This window comes from Arachis hypogaea, chromosome 10 (assembly GCF_003086295.3).
Source record: "Arachis hypogaea cultivar Tifrunner chromosome 10, arahy.Tifrunner.gnm2.J5K5, whole genome shotgun sequence".
Taxonomy (NCBI): domain Eukaryota; kingdom Viridiplantae; phylum Streptophyta; class Magnoliopsida; order Fabales; family Fabaceae; genus Arachis; species Arachis hypogaea.
Window position 1 is genome coordinate 114,237,436 of NC_092045.1, and position 16,988 is coordinate 114,254,423.

The window sequence follows — 16,988 nt, forward strand, 5'->3', positions numbered from 1 at the left end:
GTCAGATTTACATTCAAAGTCTTCTTTATTTATTTGTTCAATTTATTTTTTAGTATCTTTAAGTTTCCTGCCAAAAGTCCTCTAATTCAATCAAAGGTATTTTAATCACTTTCTTTAAATATCAATGTAAACTATTTTGATCTCAGTAAGTTTACTTTTTGAATATTTTATTTTGCACTTCTTTTAGCCTTTTGCACTTTTTGAACTTATTTTCTATCTTAATATTCGTCTAATTCGATTGATGCACTTGTAGAAAATTAGTACTTGTAAAAGACGAGTTGGTTTCGCTCCCAAACCATTAGAATCGAACCACCATCAATTTATTAAAAATTGATAAAATAATATTTTATACAAATAATTTAATTTAGTGACTAATTTTTTATATCCACTAAACATGGTTATATAATTATAATATATATTTTATGTATAGATTGATTTAATGTTTATTTTTTATTTACACATTGGCATAAAAAAATAAATTCTTTTTCCGAAATCTCCCAAGATTAGATTGGCAACTTGGCATATATATATATGGAGGCTTATCTTAAACAATGGCAATTTAAGTATTCCAAAAAAGAAAAAGTAAAACAATATCCGGTAATTAACAACGCCGTGTAATAGCATTGAATTACAACCCTTTGTGATAATCCCTTCACATTATCCTTCATTAATTCATTTCCTTTCCGGGCTTATAAATAGCACTAAACCACAACCTTTGTGCCTCACACCAGAAAATTAAAGCCGAAAACAAATTAGAAAAAAAAAATGTCAGGAATCATCGAAAAGATTGAAGAGGTCCTCCATATTGGAGGGAACAAGGATGGTGATCACAAAGGTGATGACCACAAAGGAGATCATAAGGAAGAACACAAGGATCATCACGATGATGAGAAGAAAAAGAAGGAAAAGAAGGATGATGATGGAGATAGCATTGTGGACAAGATCAAGGACAAGATCCATGGAGATCATGATGACAAGGACGAGCACAAGGGTGAAGAGAAGAAGAAGAAGAAAAAGAAGAAGGACAAGAAGAAGCATGAGGATGGCCATGATGACCATGACCATAAAAGCGACAGCGGTAGCGGTAGCGGCAGCGGCAGCGGCAGCGGCAGCGGCAGCGACAGTGATTAGATCTTCATTCTACAGCTTAATGCTAATCATCTTTAAGGTAGTGTAACTATGTTTTAATTTGTTGATAATTAAACCGACAATCTGAGATTATGTGTGATTATTATCGGATTATCACCATGGCCATTATTATTGACCTTTAAATGCTATTTTTTGCTATTTGTTTTTTTTTTTTGTTTTTTCATTTGATCAATGGTTGTTGTTAAAGACAAAATTCGATAAATGAGTTAATTACTGGACAAACTCAACTCAATTTAAATGTGTTATTTGTTTTTTGGCTTTTGACTTTCTGAGTTTTGAACAACAAAAATAATAGGACAAAACTCTTTAGTTTTGTCTTTTTTTTTTTGAAAGGGAGTCTAGGTAACAATGATTCTCTTGAACAACATGAACAACCACTAATTAAATACAAGTACACTACTTACTCATTAAATTTACTCTTTTAATCCTATTAATTCATATTGTTCACTCATTGTTCAAGAATATTATTAGTTATCTATACTTCTCTTTTTTAAATTTAACTTTTAGAGAATATATATGAGATGAGATTAATTTTGAAAATTAGTTATTTTTCTAATATGGCAATAATATATTATTAATTGTCTTTAAAAAATTCTTTTACAATGTGTATGAAAATTAAATTATATATATTGTTGAACTAACACATTTTTTTAGGATAATACAATTTGCCATCTTAATGAGATTAAGTATATGTAATATGAGATAACATAAGGTAAATATAATTAGAATAGTTTAAAGGTGGAAATTTAAGGGAAAATAGTGTGAAAAATTTTGTATGATGTAGAAAAACTGAAAAAGAGTCAAGGACACATTTGGATCCGCATTTGTCGTTGACACCAATTCTTAGTGCAGATATTTTTTTTTTCAAACAGTCAAAATCCAATTTAACTCCAATCTAAACCCTTTCATGTAGTAAACCATACAGTGAATTAAAAATTATAGATTGAATCTAGGTGTTATTGTTGTTGTAAATATATATTGATTATACAGAGAATATGGACTAAACTTGGTTTCTTATTTTTGTCATGCATGTAGTAGGTGTATGGGGCCATGGCAGCGAGGAGCCTAAAATAATTATTAAGAAAGGGATGATTATGTTTCTTTCTGCTCTTTTTTTTTTTCTTTTTTCTTCTGAAATTGGTTTAGTAGTTCTGTGTTTTAAATTTATATATCGTAAATGTATAACCTCACTAGCTACTTTGTTTCGGTTGGCTGTACATAAGCTTTAAGAAATAAATGAAGATTTTTAATTGTTAGTGAGATCTTGCGTTCACAAAAAGATTACCCACGAGATATTCTGGCAGTTGTATGATTGCTTATAGAATTGAATGATTTACATGCTTGCACTAATAAGCAAAGAAAATGGCATCTTACCCTTTGGCATCGTTGGAAAGGGGGAAGGAACCTAGAACCTTAAAATATTCGAACTTGAGGTCACAAACTCAATGCCATTAGTCTCGTGAATGTGTTAATATTATTGAAATTAATTTAAACAACTTGAGTTAGTCAATTTGCAATAGTGTTTTCCTGACATAAAGAGTTTAAATATTATTTAAAAGTTATTTATTTATATTTTTAGAATATTTAATTTAATTTGATATATTTTAATTTTATTTATTTAATTATTAGATTGAGTTTTATGTTTATGAGCTTAGGATTTTATTTATTTTAACCTAATAAGAAGTTATAAATACCTTAAACTATTATAGTCGTAGTATTGAGTGATTAAAAGTGCCAAAATACTTTTTGATTTTGTGATAAAATTATAGTGCGGACAAGTGAGGCAGAAAATTGGTAGAAAGTTGATAAATCTCTTCGATTCAATTTTCAAATTATGGTGTGAATAAGTTAGATTGATGATTTTTCATTGCATCAAGAAATTAGATAAAAAGTAGAGTAATTGTCTTTGTATTCAATTTCAATTTTTTTTGTTTCTATTTCAATTACAATTTATCTTTTCTATTCTTGTCTTGTTTATTCTTTTTTTTTCCTTATCATTTGGTATCAAAGTATTTTAAATAATATAAACTAATAATTTCTAAATAATATTTGAACTCTTCATATCATGAACATTTGAAACACGTATTATTTGACTAGTTAACTCATACATTTAAGCAAATATCGATATTCAAATTCCCCTTGTGTGCGCAACAATTTATTGGCTAACATCTAACAACTAACTATAACAAATTAGTATTTGACCTGTCAAATTAAAAAAATATCTTAAAAAATAAAAAATTATATTGAAATTATATATATAACATTATTCTATATTTGTTTTCTTTGAAATTTTTAAAAAATTTAAACGATAATAACCTAACGATTAATTTATTTTAATTTTGTCGACATTTCACAAAATTGTTTGTACCAATACCAAAACACTATAAAATTTTGATAACCTCAAATTAATTACTAATTTAGAGTTATTTGTTTCATTTAGTTATGTTATTGTTGTCTACTCTCATAAATTAAAAGGTTATATAACCCTAGAGCTAGATGATGAGCATCCATTTGTTGTTGAAAATTTATAGCAAATTTTGTTCGAGATTAAAGTGAGATAAAAGAAATTTTAAATAAACTTAACATGTAAAATTGTATATAGAATTTATTCATTAAAGTTTTAGTCCTATTTTATATTTAAGGGGTGATCGCTAAAACTCTTATTTTATATTTAAACTATGTTAGGTGTAAGTTAAAATTTATCATTAAAATCAAATATCAATATATATTAAAATATAAAATATAAAATATGTATTAAAAATAAATTAAATTATATATGTACTATTTATATATAAATATATAGTAATTAAATTTTAATATACACATAGTATTTTTATTTATATTTAAGGGACGATCATGCTCTCTCTCTTATTATTATTATTATTATTAATTCAAGTATTCGAGTTTCTTTGTTAGAATTTGTATAATTTTGTTAGGCTTAAGTAAATTCTTTTATATATATATATATATATATATATATATACCTTATGCTAAAATATGTCTTTTGTTCAACAAGAATCGTAATCTAAATCTCTAAGTCATAAAATCTCATAGTATATACTATTGAACTATTTTAATTTGTTCTATAAAGTATAAACTTAGCTAATAAAAGAAGAAACATAAATGGTTATTTGTGATATTCTGCCACATGCTATTCTCCTAAAGTAAGCTCAAATGCCATAAAGGGGACTCTTAATTTCAACTATGCACTAATGCAATAATAGCTGAATTCAGGTGACTCCACATGTAGTCTTGAACGTTTCATACACAATTATTCTTATTATTTAAATGTTCTTCTTCTTTCTACTTGTCTTCTACTACTATTGCCAAAGACCAAAGTAAGAACTGATCCTCATCTTGCACTTGAGGCAAATGGCTGTGCGTGTTCTGCCTAATACTTTTGCATGTTTGAATTAGTTTTTTTTAGTATATTTATTTGAGGAGTGCTAGGCGCGCGGCAAAATTTGTGACGTGTAGTCATCAATTAATCATTATCAATAATATATAGGATTACTCATTTTTCTTTTAATGGTTAAGTGCTGATCAGATTTCAATAAAAATGTTGGACCTTAAACTTTCTATATTTATTATTTTCGTCCTAACAAAATTTTTTTTGAGTTATCATTAAGCAAAGAAATAATCTCATTAAGAACATTAAAATAAACAAAAAATTCTAAATTTTAAAAATATTTCTTTATATATATTCTAAAGTATTTCTTAGTTCGACAGAATAAAGACTAATTGTGGATCTAAGTTTCATCTAAAGACTTGTCACTCACTAATAAATTGCTGTATGTATAAGACGAGATTTAAATTTTCGACACTTAATTAAACGGAGGAGTGAGCGACTATTCCACTATCCCAAGTTAGTTGTGCCAATAATTATAACTAACAAATTTCACATTTCAGTGTACTTGGCGCATCAAATCAAACACAAAATAAAAAAACTAATAGTGCTAAGCAAAAAGGAAATAAGAGTATCCATTTGTTTATGTCCATACTATGGTTTGGCCAAGTAAACGAATCATGTTTCTTGCGTACTCAGACTTGGCAACACAAAACGTTAATGCTTCTCGTTGGTCGCAGTGGAATGTTTTCCCACATTGCCAAACCAAATATTATATGATTATATCCACCTGATGTACCTATTCGTACTAGTTAAGGAATGAATGATTCATAGAAAACAATGAGAGAAAAGGCAAGCATCTCAAAAGAATCTGAATTTTCACACTTCATCATAGTCCCATTTTTAATAATGTTATTATTATCACCAAAATTAACGGCTCCTCATAAATTATGTCTAATTCAACAACAAAATTTGGCTCTTTCTTTGTAAAATAGTCGTAAACCAAAACACTGAGAGTGACGCGCAGCAAAAGGAAATAGACATATTGAATTACAATAATCCTTCGACTTGTACACTTCTCCACTCCGAATAGTGAAATACGGTAATTATTCTATATTTAATTTTTTTAGTAACAAATAGTTGTTTTTATAAAATATAAGCAACAATAATTAATTCGATTAGCGAACATAAGAAATGACAAAGAAAATAAACATAAAATATTAATTAATGATTTTTTTAATCTATATACATAATCAAAGTGAGAATTTTAAAGTATTAAGATGTTTGAACGAGAGTTTTTTTTAGTTGTGTATGGTATTTCTCAGCCTATCAAACTAAGAACTCATCGGTTACAAATCGAAATTCTATTTAAAAATTTAGTAACACAACTATGTATATTAATAATTTAGCTAATAAATTTGACTATTTTTTTATCATTCAATTATTATTATGTCTTTAACTCTTTATCTAATCATATTTCTTTATTTTTTTCTTGTTGATATAAGACGGATTCTAGAATAATTGCTATATAGGTTTTGTTATGTCTACTATGTTGTTGATATATAAAAAAAATATGTGCAATCTAGCTGTTACTTTAATTTGTTAAGTCTCTCAATTAAGTAGTAGAAATAAAAAATATTTTATAAGAGTAATTTAAAAAAATAATATTATAATAATTAATTTCAGTTAACATTATAATAAATTGTAAAATAAATCTAATATAAAATAAAATTTTGTTGAATTTAGATTTAGAATATTTATTTTAATTAAATTTCAAATAAAAGTTTGAAAGGTTTTTTCATACTTAAATATTGGCTCCAATGTTGACTGCTTAAAGGTACCCCAAAGCTTATATAGTATTAAAAATTATAGGTAATTAATAATATTTTTAAATAATATTTGAATGATGTGAATTAATAGAATTAAAAGAGTAAATTAATCTTAAATTTAATTAATAACATTAAATTATAATATAATGTAATTGATAATTGTTCATGTTGTCGTTCAAGATAGTAATTGTTTTCTTAGCATTTCCGTATAATATTGTTTAGAGAGAAGCCAAGGAAGTATATAACTGCATTGAGTTATTGACAGTTAAGACGCCGAATAGAACAAGTCATCATTGATCTTTTCACCCACCACTTGGCACATTCTTAAAACATAGCCGGCCCCTTCTGCATCCCCCAATCTCTAATAATACCCCCTTCAAACTTCACCTTCTTCACTTCCTTTCATTTTTCTCAACACTCTTCCAAGTAAGTAGAGATGGATAGATTAATAAGATTAGACCCCTCAAACATAGTCCCAATAAGAGTTGAACCTGGTCAAAAATGTCAAGGCAGGATCACCTTGAGAAACGTCATGTACACTATGCCGGTGGCTTTCAGGCTTCAGCCACTCATTAGGACTCGTTACGCCGTCAAGCCACAAACCGGTGTCATATCACCGTTAGGCACCGTAACTGTTGAGATTTTCTACTACCTTCCTCCGGGTTCCAATCTTCCACATTCTTTCCCTCACACAGATGATTCCTTCCTTCTCCACAGCGTCGTCGTCCCCGGCGCAACCATCAAAGAACCTTCCTCCATGTACGACGCTGTTCCCACTGACTGGTTCACCACCAAGAAGAAGCAAGTCTTTGTAGATAGTGGAATCAAGATCATGTTCGTTGGGTCTCAGATCCTGGCTCAGCTTGTTTCCGATGGTTCAATGGACGAAATCAGAGAGGTACTAGAAAAGAGTGACCCCTCATGGAAGCCTGTGGATTCCGTTGATTCACAAGGACAATCGTTGCTTCACCTCACGATTTCGCAACGGCGAGCTGATCTTGTTCAGCTGCTTCTTGAATTCGAGCCGGACATAGAAGCTTCGAGTCGTTCTGGGTCCACCCCGCTCGAGGCCGCGTCCTCTTCGGGCGAGGCCTTGATTGTGGAGCTTTTGCTGGCCCACAGAGCCAACCCAGAACGATCCGAATCATCTGTGTTCGGACCGATTCATTACGCAGCTAGAGCGGGACACGTGGAGGTTCTAAGGCTTCTCCTTCTCAAAGGTGCCAAGGTGGACGCACTCACAAGAGATGGCAACACGGCGTTACATCTCGCCGTGGAAGAGCGAAGAAGGGATTGCGCTAGGCTCCTTCTGGCAAACGGCGCGAGAACGGACGTTAGAAACACGCGGGAAGGTGACACTCCTTTGCACATGGCAGCATCAACCGGTGACGATCACATGGTAAAGCTCTTACTGCAAAAAGGCGCGAACAAAGACGTGAGAAATCTACAGGGCAAGACCGCGTATGACATGGCAGCCGAGAACGGACACGCGCGTCTCTTCGACGCGCTTCGGTTGGGTGATAACTTGTGCGTGGCAGCGAGAAAAGGCGAGGTTAGAACAATCCAGAAGCTTCTAGAAAGTGGCGCATCGATCAATGGAAGAGATCAACACGGATGGACAGCACTTCACAGAGCATCGTTTAAAGGGAGAATGGATGCGGTTCGTGTTTTGGTGGAAAAAGGGATCGATGTTGATGCGAAGGACGAAGACGGTTACACTGCGTTGCATTGCGCTGCTGAGTCGGGTCATGCTGACGTCACGGAGTTTCTGGTGAAGAAAGGCGCTGACGTGGAAGGAAGAACCAGCAAAGGTGTAACTGCTCTGCAAATAGCGGAGTCGTTACACTATGTAGGGATCACAAGGATTCTTGTTAATGGAGGCGCTACGAGAGATAACAATTTGAATCAGATAGCAGCGCCTGCTGTAATTCCTTTTGGGAAAAACATGGAAGATGGAAGTTTGATGATGAAGAAGAAAAAGATCTCTAGGAGCAGAGTGGTACGGGGTAATAATAATAACTTTGATCGTTCTTCAACGCCTTTGGCTGTGCTCTAATTAAACTCTAAAGCTAGCTAGCTATAGCTATAAGCTCGTTTTGAAATTGATTATAACGAGAAGAATTATTATTGGAGATGATTTGAGGCTTTTGGCTGGTGTAATTCTTAAGTTGTTGAATGGGAACTGTAGATTTGTCAACAATGTTGTTTATGATGTTAATTGGTTTTCATACTCGAGAACATTTTTGCATTCGGAGTTTGGACCATCCATTCGTATACAATGGCATAGGTATCAAACATTGATGTTAATATTGCCAAATGTTGAGTTGGAAAACTTATATTTAATTAAAATGAGAGTCAAATATTATTAAAATATTAATTAAAAAATTATTAAACTATTATTTTTTTTAATGGTTTGTTTAGTGTGTGTATTAGTGTGCAAGAAATAAATTTAGGTTTTTATTGGGCTAAAATTACATAAGCCCAATATTGATCATTGAAAAAGGCTTAACCTTGGATAAGATAATTTAAAAAATTAATGGCTGAACATTCAAATTAAAGAACAAGTCCAAATCATAAGTCCACTTTGATAAACCAAAAGAATGATGAACTTGGGCCAAAGTCTCCTAGCATGCTTCGGTTATCCACTTTTTTGTGTAATGGAATTTAAAATTTAATTTGGTTAATTGCATGCATAAGTAACCGAAACTTAAAATTAAATTGAGTTTATTATGCATTGAAAGTATTGTTTCTTCTCTCTCATCTTTCTTGTCTTTTGGTCACATCCATCAAGAAAGAAAGGTGAAGAAGTTATCAGAAGCCTATAAAAGCAAAAAGCTATGAAAAAAGATCTGAAGAAAAATAAAAATAAGATTTTTGTCATTGAAGGCATGATTTGAAGAAAAGTTTCAAGAATTTACTTACCAAGACAAGGAAGAATCTGCCTCGGTGAAGAAGCAAATATGAGGTGCAAAGTTCATTTTCATTTTTGTTCATCAAAAAAAGAAGATAGCCGCTGAACTACACGTAGGAAGAAGCAAAAATAAAAGGTAAGAAGCTGTCATGGGTCATAAGCTTTTCAAAGATCCGAATCCTTTCTTGGAGGCAAAGTCAAGATCAAGGGTTCAGATTGAATGAGTTTGATAAAAAGGGTTGAGAGAGATACATGCATGTTGATTTTGGTTTTTTCCTCTCTCTTCTCTTTATCCAAACTGTTGCTGCTTTTGGTTGGAGAAGAAGTTATTTGGTTGAACCGATTTCAACCTTGGAAGCTTCTCCTTTTATATTAAGGGTGAACGGCTAAGGGTTGAGATCAATGAGAGATAGTGAAAGCATAGAGTTCTCTTAGCTATCCAAAGCTAATAGAGTTTTTCTCCTCCAATGTTGTTTATTTTGTTTTCTTTTTTCTAGTATTGTCTATCATGGTGAAAAATACAAACATTGTGAGGTTTGTAAGAAAAAGCCAATGAGAGAAAAAAGTTCAGTGATCAATATTAGAGAAAAAGCCAAAGATGTCTCAGAGTTTCTTTGTACATTTTTTTGTTGTGAGTCATGATTCTGTGGGGATTCCCTTACAAGTTGGGTTAGCACTTTGCGGTTGAAAGCTAGGTTTTTAGTCCTAGTCAAATTCAGATTGGGTGTCAAATTTGTCCTTGATACGAATGGATAGTTCTTAAGGAGAAATTGGTGTTTGTAATGTTGTGAAAACATAGTGAAATTTCATCGTTGTTGTGATGAAGACAGGATGTAGGCCACATTGCATTTAGTGGCCGAATCAGGATATATCTGGTGTTAATTTTTTTTCCTTACTCTTTTCTCTGTTTCTGTTTATCAAGAGACAAAAATTAAAATATCTTTTAACTCAGTACAAGACAAAACAACAATGTCTCCTAATTCGACACGAGACAAAAAGCACAAATATCTCATAAAGTTTATTGAAAAATTAGAAATTAAGATCCAATAAAAAAAGGTGCTAAGATTCAACTCTCATTCTATCACCAAAAATCAAGAAGCTTTGTGGATAATGATATCGTATGTTGCATTCTCTTATTCTATTAGAAATTTATTAATAATGATAATTAGTTTGTTATTTATTTATTATTAAATAAACAAAAATATTATTTATATTTTATATTTTATTATATATTCTATGCTGACGGTTAATTATTTTTGGGCTGATTTTAGTTTACTACACGTATAGTGGTTGTTATAATCATATTAGCAAATAATAATTATAAATCAAAAATGGAGACAATGTTTTCAAAGAAGTGTAGAATAGAGATGATAGTTACAAGAATTTGATTCCAATATGCTTCTTAATACGATACTATATAGTAGATTACAATGAGGCAAATAGCATAAAAACACATTCCTTCTCTTTCATGTGGAAGAAGCAACTCGTTCACCCACAAGCAACATAAATATTTAGAATAATATTAAAATAATAGTCAATAAAAATATTAAACAATGTGAATAATATATATTGAATGTTCAATTTACTGTGAATGATTCTAATATTAAAATTTAGATGAGTAATTTAGAATGTAGTGTATTTTACTTGAATTAAATCAATTTTAAGACTCATTGTTCATGTTATTCAAAAAAATTATTGGTTTCCTAATATAATCCAAACATTTATTCTCTATCTTTTTTCTTCATCTTCATCCATCTTTCTTCACACACATGTTCTTGAACCATTCTTGTTCCTGATCCCCTTCTCCTCCCCTGCAATACCATGCATGCATTTCCTTCAACTCTTTTGTTCCAACACAAATACTTGATCGGAGAATAAGAAATTTATACTAATAAAAATATTAGAGTTGTATGTCTTTGTATATAAAAATACAGATTCAACCATAGACATGTCAGGTTATAAATTTTGATTTGGTTTAATAGTAAAAATTGGTATAGTTCAGTTTTTAACACCCATAATCTTTATAATAAATTATAGTAGAATTTTTTTTATTATAATTGAATTAAGGGTGATGGTTTCAGTGGCTAAGAGAAAGGGGAATTGAATCTTAGCCCTTTTTTTCTTGATTACACTTTCTGATCTTTGAGGAGACTTTTATGTTTTTGTCTCGTCCCTTGTCACGAGATTTTTTACTTTTGTCTCGTCACTTGGCACGAGATATTTTTGATTTTAGCTTCTGTGCAGTAGAAACAGAAATGGAGAAGTAGAGAGAGAAGATTACACCCAGATATATCCTGGTTCAGCTGCTAAGTGCAATGCAGCCTACATCCAGTCTCTATCACAACAATGATGGAATTTCACTATAATCAACCATATTACAAATTGTAAAGTGCTGACTGATGATTGGATTTTTGACGGTTTAGAATTTCTCAAATAAAATCTCGTCGAAGTATAGTTTCTAAACCAAGCAATAATCCTTTCATACAAAAAGTTGTTTGTCACTAAAACAAACCCCTAAATTTATAAACCGAAGTATTCAAACCTCGGGTCGTTCTCCCTAGGAATTGTAATGAAGTGTTTTGTTATTGGTTGAGTTATTTTTGGGGTTTTGATAAGAGGCATGAAAGATAAATGGCAAGAAAGTAAACTAACAACTATAAAAGGCTCTTGGCAAGGTATGAAAATTAGAAGTCCTATCCTAGTTATCCTCCTCAATTGTGATGAGAATTGTTCATTGCTACCACTTAGTTAACCCTTACTAAATAAAGGAAAGTCAAGTTGATGAATTGACTTGAGCCACAAGTCTTAGCCAACTCCTAAGGAAAGACTAGCTTTAGTGCACTCCAAACCAATTAGCAATCTCTCCAATTACCAATCAACAAAGGAATTAGATAACTCAAGCATCACTAATTACTCTACCTAGGTCAAGAGGAACAAAATCTATACTATATCTAGAAGAGGCATTTCAACAAACACATAAAAGACAATAAAAGTAAACAACATAAATTACAAGAATTAAAGAGAGATCTAACTACAAAGGCAAGAGATCAACAATAGAAAAGCAAAGAAGAACAATTATTATGAATTACCTCTTATTGAATTGAAAGAAAATGGAAGGCACAATAGTAGATCCACAACAAAGTATAAGAACAACATAAAGGAAATTACAACAAAATAATAGAAGAAGATGAATGTAGCAACAAAGAATTGAAAGGTAGAAGTAGAAGAAAGCAAAGATTAAAACCTAGATCTAAGAACCAAAACCTAATCCTAATCCTAATCCTAGAGAGAAGTGAGAGCTTCTCTCTCTAGAAACTACTTCTAAAACTAAACTATAAACTAATGGTAACTAACATGTGTTTTTCTCTTCATTCCTTGGGTTAAATAGCATCAGAAATGAGTTGGATTGGGCCCACAGTTGAAACCAAACAAACCAAGCTTAACTTCTTCTCCATGCAGAACAAACAGGTTCGGCCAGAAAGAGAGAAGAGGTAACTCACGCATAACCAACATGCAAATACCTCTAGTCCTTCCTTGGTCATCACCCTTCATCAATCCGAGCGCTCCATCATTGGCTTGCTCCCCAAGATGGATTTCTGGCCCTTGATGCTTCATGATGATGATGGCTTCATCTGCTCCAATCTCTGCCTCCTCCATCACTTCGCCACTCTAGCTACTTCTTGTGGTGGTTGAGCAGAATCAGAGACAAGCCATCCTCCAAAGATCTTTCTTGCTGGCCGAATCTTGATCAACCATTTTTGGTATGAAGAAGCTAAGATCTCATCACAGAATCTTACCATAAGTGATGCAGATCTTAGCCACAGCATACTTTTCTTTTGTTATGTTTTCTTGCCATCATTAGTTCGATGATCTTGAAGTATGCATCTTCTTCTTTCTTTTGGTTGTTGAACATTGCTTCCATTGTTTCCTGGACAATGACCGAAGCAAAGAAAGAAAGAGATGAGAGAGAGTGAATAGGCAATCTTGGAAGAAAAGCATTTAAGTGGGTTAAACCAATTAATTGGTAAAAGTTGCTTTTACTTCCCTTAGAGTGGCGTGTAGCAAGAATCATAATGATTCCCATCAAATCAAAGTCAAATTCTCTCTCTTAGTTCCCATGCAATAAATGGTAATGTAATGAATTTGAAATCCATCACATGGTTGGAATTGAGATCCGTTGGAAGGCATAGGCAAATATCAATATTTGCTTTCCTGATGAAGTATATTTCGGATCATGCATGAGGAACACTTTTTTGGGCTTGGAGCATTTAAACTCATTCTGGCCCAAGTTATTTATTTTCCATTCAGCCACAAGAAGCTAACTTCATATTAATGCTGAATATTTTAATCATTGGGCTAGCAACATTTTTATTTCGGCCCAATAATTTCAGCCATATATGATCATAATATACTAATACCAAGGCTGAATTGGGCTTGCACCAGAATTTTATTTTTCGGCCCATTTTATATCTGCACAACAAAATTAATTAATTAACATATATGAATCAAAATTAGATTAATAATTTTGCTGTTAATAATGTTTGATCATCATCAATTTAAATTAGAGTTTTCCAAACTCATCAAAGGATAAAGTATATTTTTTGTTTTTGAAATTTGGTAAAAGTTTTAAAAATATCTCCTAAGTTTTGTTTTGTTTCAATTTTATCCTAAAAGTTTTCGATTTGCATAAAATATACCTTTGACAGCTAAATTTTCAAAAAATTTAAGACTAATCTAACAATAATCCATAAAAATTATACTTGATTTGCTTGTATTAAGGGTTGTTCTTATAAAATTATTGTTGAATTGGTCTTAAATTTTTTGAAAAATTAGTCTTCAGGGATATATTTGATGCAAATCGAAAACTTTTCCGGCAAAATTAAAACAAAATAAAACTTAAACATATTTTTAAAACTTTTATCAAACTTCAAAGACAAAATGTATACTTTACCCTTGAATTAATTACTGGTGTTCTTGCCTTGTTATTCCGAGGTATAGCTCGTCCTCTGATAAGGTCGGCGGACTCCTGAAGTGGACCAAGATATACGTCGGCAGCGGATGAACAATGAAGGTGGGTACCTGCAAAGGCACTCCGACGCTCAAGTTAGTGTTAAGTGGATGATAGATCTTAACTTAGAAAAATATGACTTACCCCTCTCGACTTTTCTTGTCTGCTTTATATTAGTGTAAATGGTCGACCGTTTTCCTTGGGTTGTAACGCCCGGGAGGAGGATTAATTGTGAATCCGACGTTATTGGTTAATGATTATTTATGGTTATGATGAAATCATCGGTTATGATCAGATCTTAGGTGTTACCGAGCTATAACTTGTAACCGATGTTTACTGGTCATATCACAGCCCCTAAGCTTGACCTGACTTTAAAGAGATAGGTTGAGCTTTTATGGTAGGCGGTTATAGCTCGGTACACCGTGCCCCCAGATTAGCATATCTCTTTCAAAGTTACTTTTAGTAACTGAAAAGACTGGTCATTGTCGATACGTGTAAAATTTCAATTATTATTGTTTCTAAATAGGTGCAAGTTCCAAGACTTCTTTTTAACCGTTGAAAGTGTGCTTTATTTAATGGTGTTTGATTGCACCATAAATTGAAGGAGTTAAGTAACTGAATGGTTTGCATTTTTCTTCCTGCCATACATTGGAGGGTTTTATTAAGAATCCTTTACACATTATGAGTACTAGAGGTTAGTAACACTACCCTTTCTGCGAACTTATCTTTTCTTCTATTCTTCTTACTCAATAAGGAACGATGAGTGAGAAAAAGGGAAAATCGTTACCCAAGATTGGGGATGAAGAACTGTACGACTGGGTTGGGGAGGATGTCAAAATAAGGGCTTCTTTGTTTGTGGATCAGGATAGCGTTAATCAAGTTAGTGTAGCTAGGATAGTGAAACCTGGCTTTCGGTTGGAATTGCTGCCATGCAGCCGTTCTGATCGTGTTTTTCACAGAAAAAAGGATTTCGAAAATTTCTTTATGTATACTTGTGTCTTAGAAGAGCTAAGGGTCCGGCTTCCGTTTAGTCAGTTTGAATGTGATGTTCTGAAACAAATGAACTGTGCCCCATCACAGGTTCATCCTAACGGCTGGGCGTTCATAAAGTGTTTCCAGATTTTAATGGACTTTTTGGAAGTTAATCCAGAGCTGGAGCTCTTCTTTTCCTTATTCCAAGCTAAAGGGGTATGGAAGGGTTTGTGGGTAAATTTAAACAGTACACCAGGTTTTTCGGTTTTCAAATTATATAAATCCTCCTTTAAAAGATTTTAAGGAAATGTTTTTGAAGATCAAGTCAGTGGATGAGGACTTCCCGTTTTATTTAGATGAGCATCTTGGGGAAAAATTCCCCTTGTACTGGTGTTGCCAACCGCAACATATCTTAGGTCCTGAATTGATAAGTAGCCGGAATGAGTGTATTATATCTTTTCTGATTGAAATGGTGGATAAGGGGGGACTGATGTCTGTGTCCGAATTGCTTCCTTTGGAAGATAACAAGTCGGCCATGGTGGATTATTTTGGTGAGGTCTTTGAATTATACTTTGTTTTGAGTAGTTTTGGATAGAATAATGTTTTTCTCTAATTGCTTGTTTTTTATCTGTGTGCAGCTGGAAAATTTTCTGGAGTTTCAGCTTCTACCCTTAGGGCTCGGTTTAAATCCAAAAATTTTGAAGGTTCATCTTCGAATACTGAAAAAATGGATGTAGGGGGTGAAGTTGACCAGCCCCCACCTAAGAAAAAGGGGATAGTTTTTAAGAAAAGGAAGACTGAGGTTGCTATTACTGCGGCGGAACAGGACAAAGAAGGTGTGATTCAACTTGAAGATCTATCTAGTTTTACTGTGTTTTATCTCCGCCATCATAAATGTAAATGAGTCATATTCTATCAAATGTCATAAATGTAAATGAGTTTTATTCAAAACAGTACCTTAACAACCTAACGTTGGCAAGCTAGCCTCGTTAAAACCTCCTTGAGCAAAATCCTTTTGGGAAAAATCTCAAGTGAGGAAAAAGAGTACTAGCATTCTGCTGTGCCTTAACTGTAATATTGCTTTAAAGAATAGACATTCCATGTACTTGGGATCTTTGTTCCATCCAAATGCTATAGTCTATAAGCTCCTCTCCCGAGGACTTCTAGTATGCGGTAGGGTCCGTCCCATGTTGCTGCGAGCTTCCCATGGGAAGATGGTCGGCGAGCTTCTTCTGTTTTCCTCAGCACCAGATCTCCGACATTGAAGGATCTTGGTTGAACTCGTTTCGCATGTCTTCGGCTTAGTTGTTGCTGTAGAGCTTGGTGGCGAATGGCTGCTGTATTCCTGATTTCTTCTATTAAGTCGAGTTCTGCTCTGCGAGCTTGATCATGATTCTCTGCTATCGTTCGTAAGGATTGTTGCGAAACTTCCAGAGGAATCATAGCCTCAGATCCATAGACCAATCTGAATGGGGTTTCCTTAGTTGATGTATGCACTGTAGTATTGTATGACCATAATACTTCTGGAACTAGCTCGGCCCAGAGCCCCTTAGCGTTGTCGAGCTTTTTCCTTAATGCGTGTAAGACGACCTTATTGGCGGCTTCAGCTAAGCCATTAGATTGTGGGTGTTTCACAGATGAGAAATGGTGATTTATCCTCAGTTTCTGCAAAAAATCTTTAAAATTATGATCGGTAAACTGCCGACCATTGTCTGTGACAACATGTCGAGGAATTCCAAATCGGCATATAATGTATTTCCAAACAAAGGATAT

General features: G+C 32.9%; 2 protein-coding genes across 3 annotated transcripts; both read left to right on the top strand.

The window, feature by feature from the left end:
• The first annotated feature begins 551 nt into the window (after positions 1-551).
• LOC112716843 (uncharacterized) lies at positions 552-2,409 on the top strand. 2 transcript variants are annotated; one of them, XM_025768861.3, is made up of 2 exons: positions 552-1,168; positions 2,185-2,409. In XM_025768861.3, the coding sequence occupies exon 1, from the start codon at positions 766-768 to the stop codon at positions 1,129-1,131; it is 366 nt and encodes a 121-aa protein (XP_025624646.1). In that variant the 5' UTR covers positions 552-765; the 3' UTR covers positions 1,132-1,168; positions 2,185-2,409. The 2 variants fall into 2 exon arrangements, with proteins under 2 accessions (XP_025624646.1, XP_025624647.1); XM_025768862.2 differs by having other exon boundaries at positions 554-1,168; positions 2,188-2,409.
• Positions 2,410-6,545: 4,136 nt separating this feature from the next.
• Positions 6,546-8,733, top strand: LOC112716845 (protein VAPYRIN-like). The gene has a single exon (XM_025768863.3). It carries the CDS (start codon positions 6,761-6,763, stop codon positions 8,378-8,380), a length of 1,620 nt encoding a protein of 539 aa, XP_025624648.1. The 5' UTR covers positions 6,546-6,760; the 3' UTR covers positions 8,381-8,733.
• Positions 8,734-16,988: the final 8,255 nt, after the last annotated feature.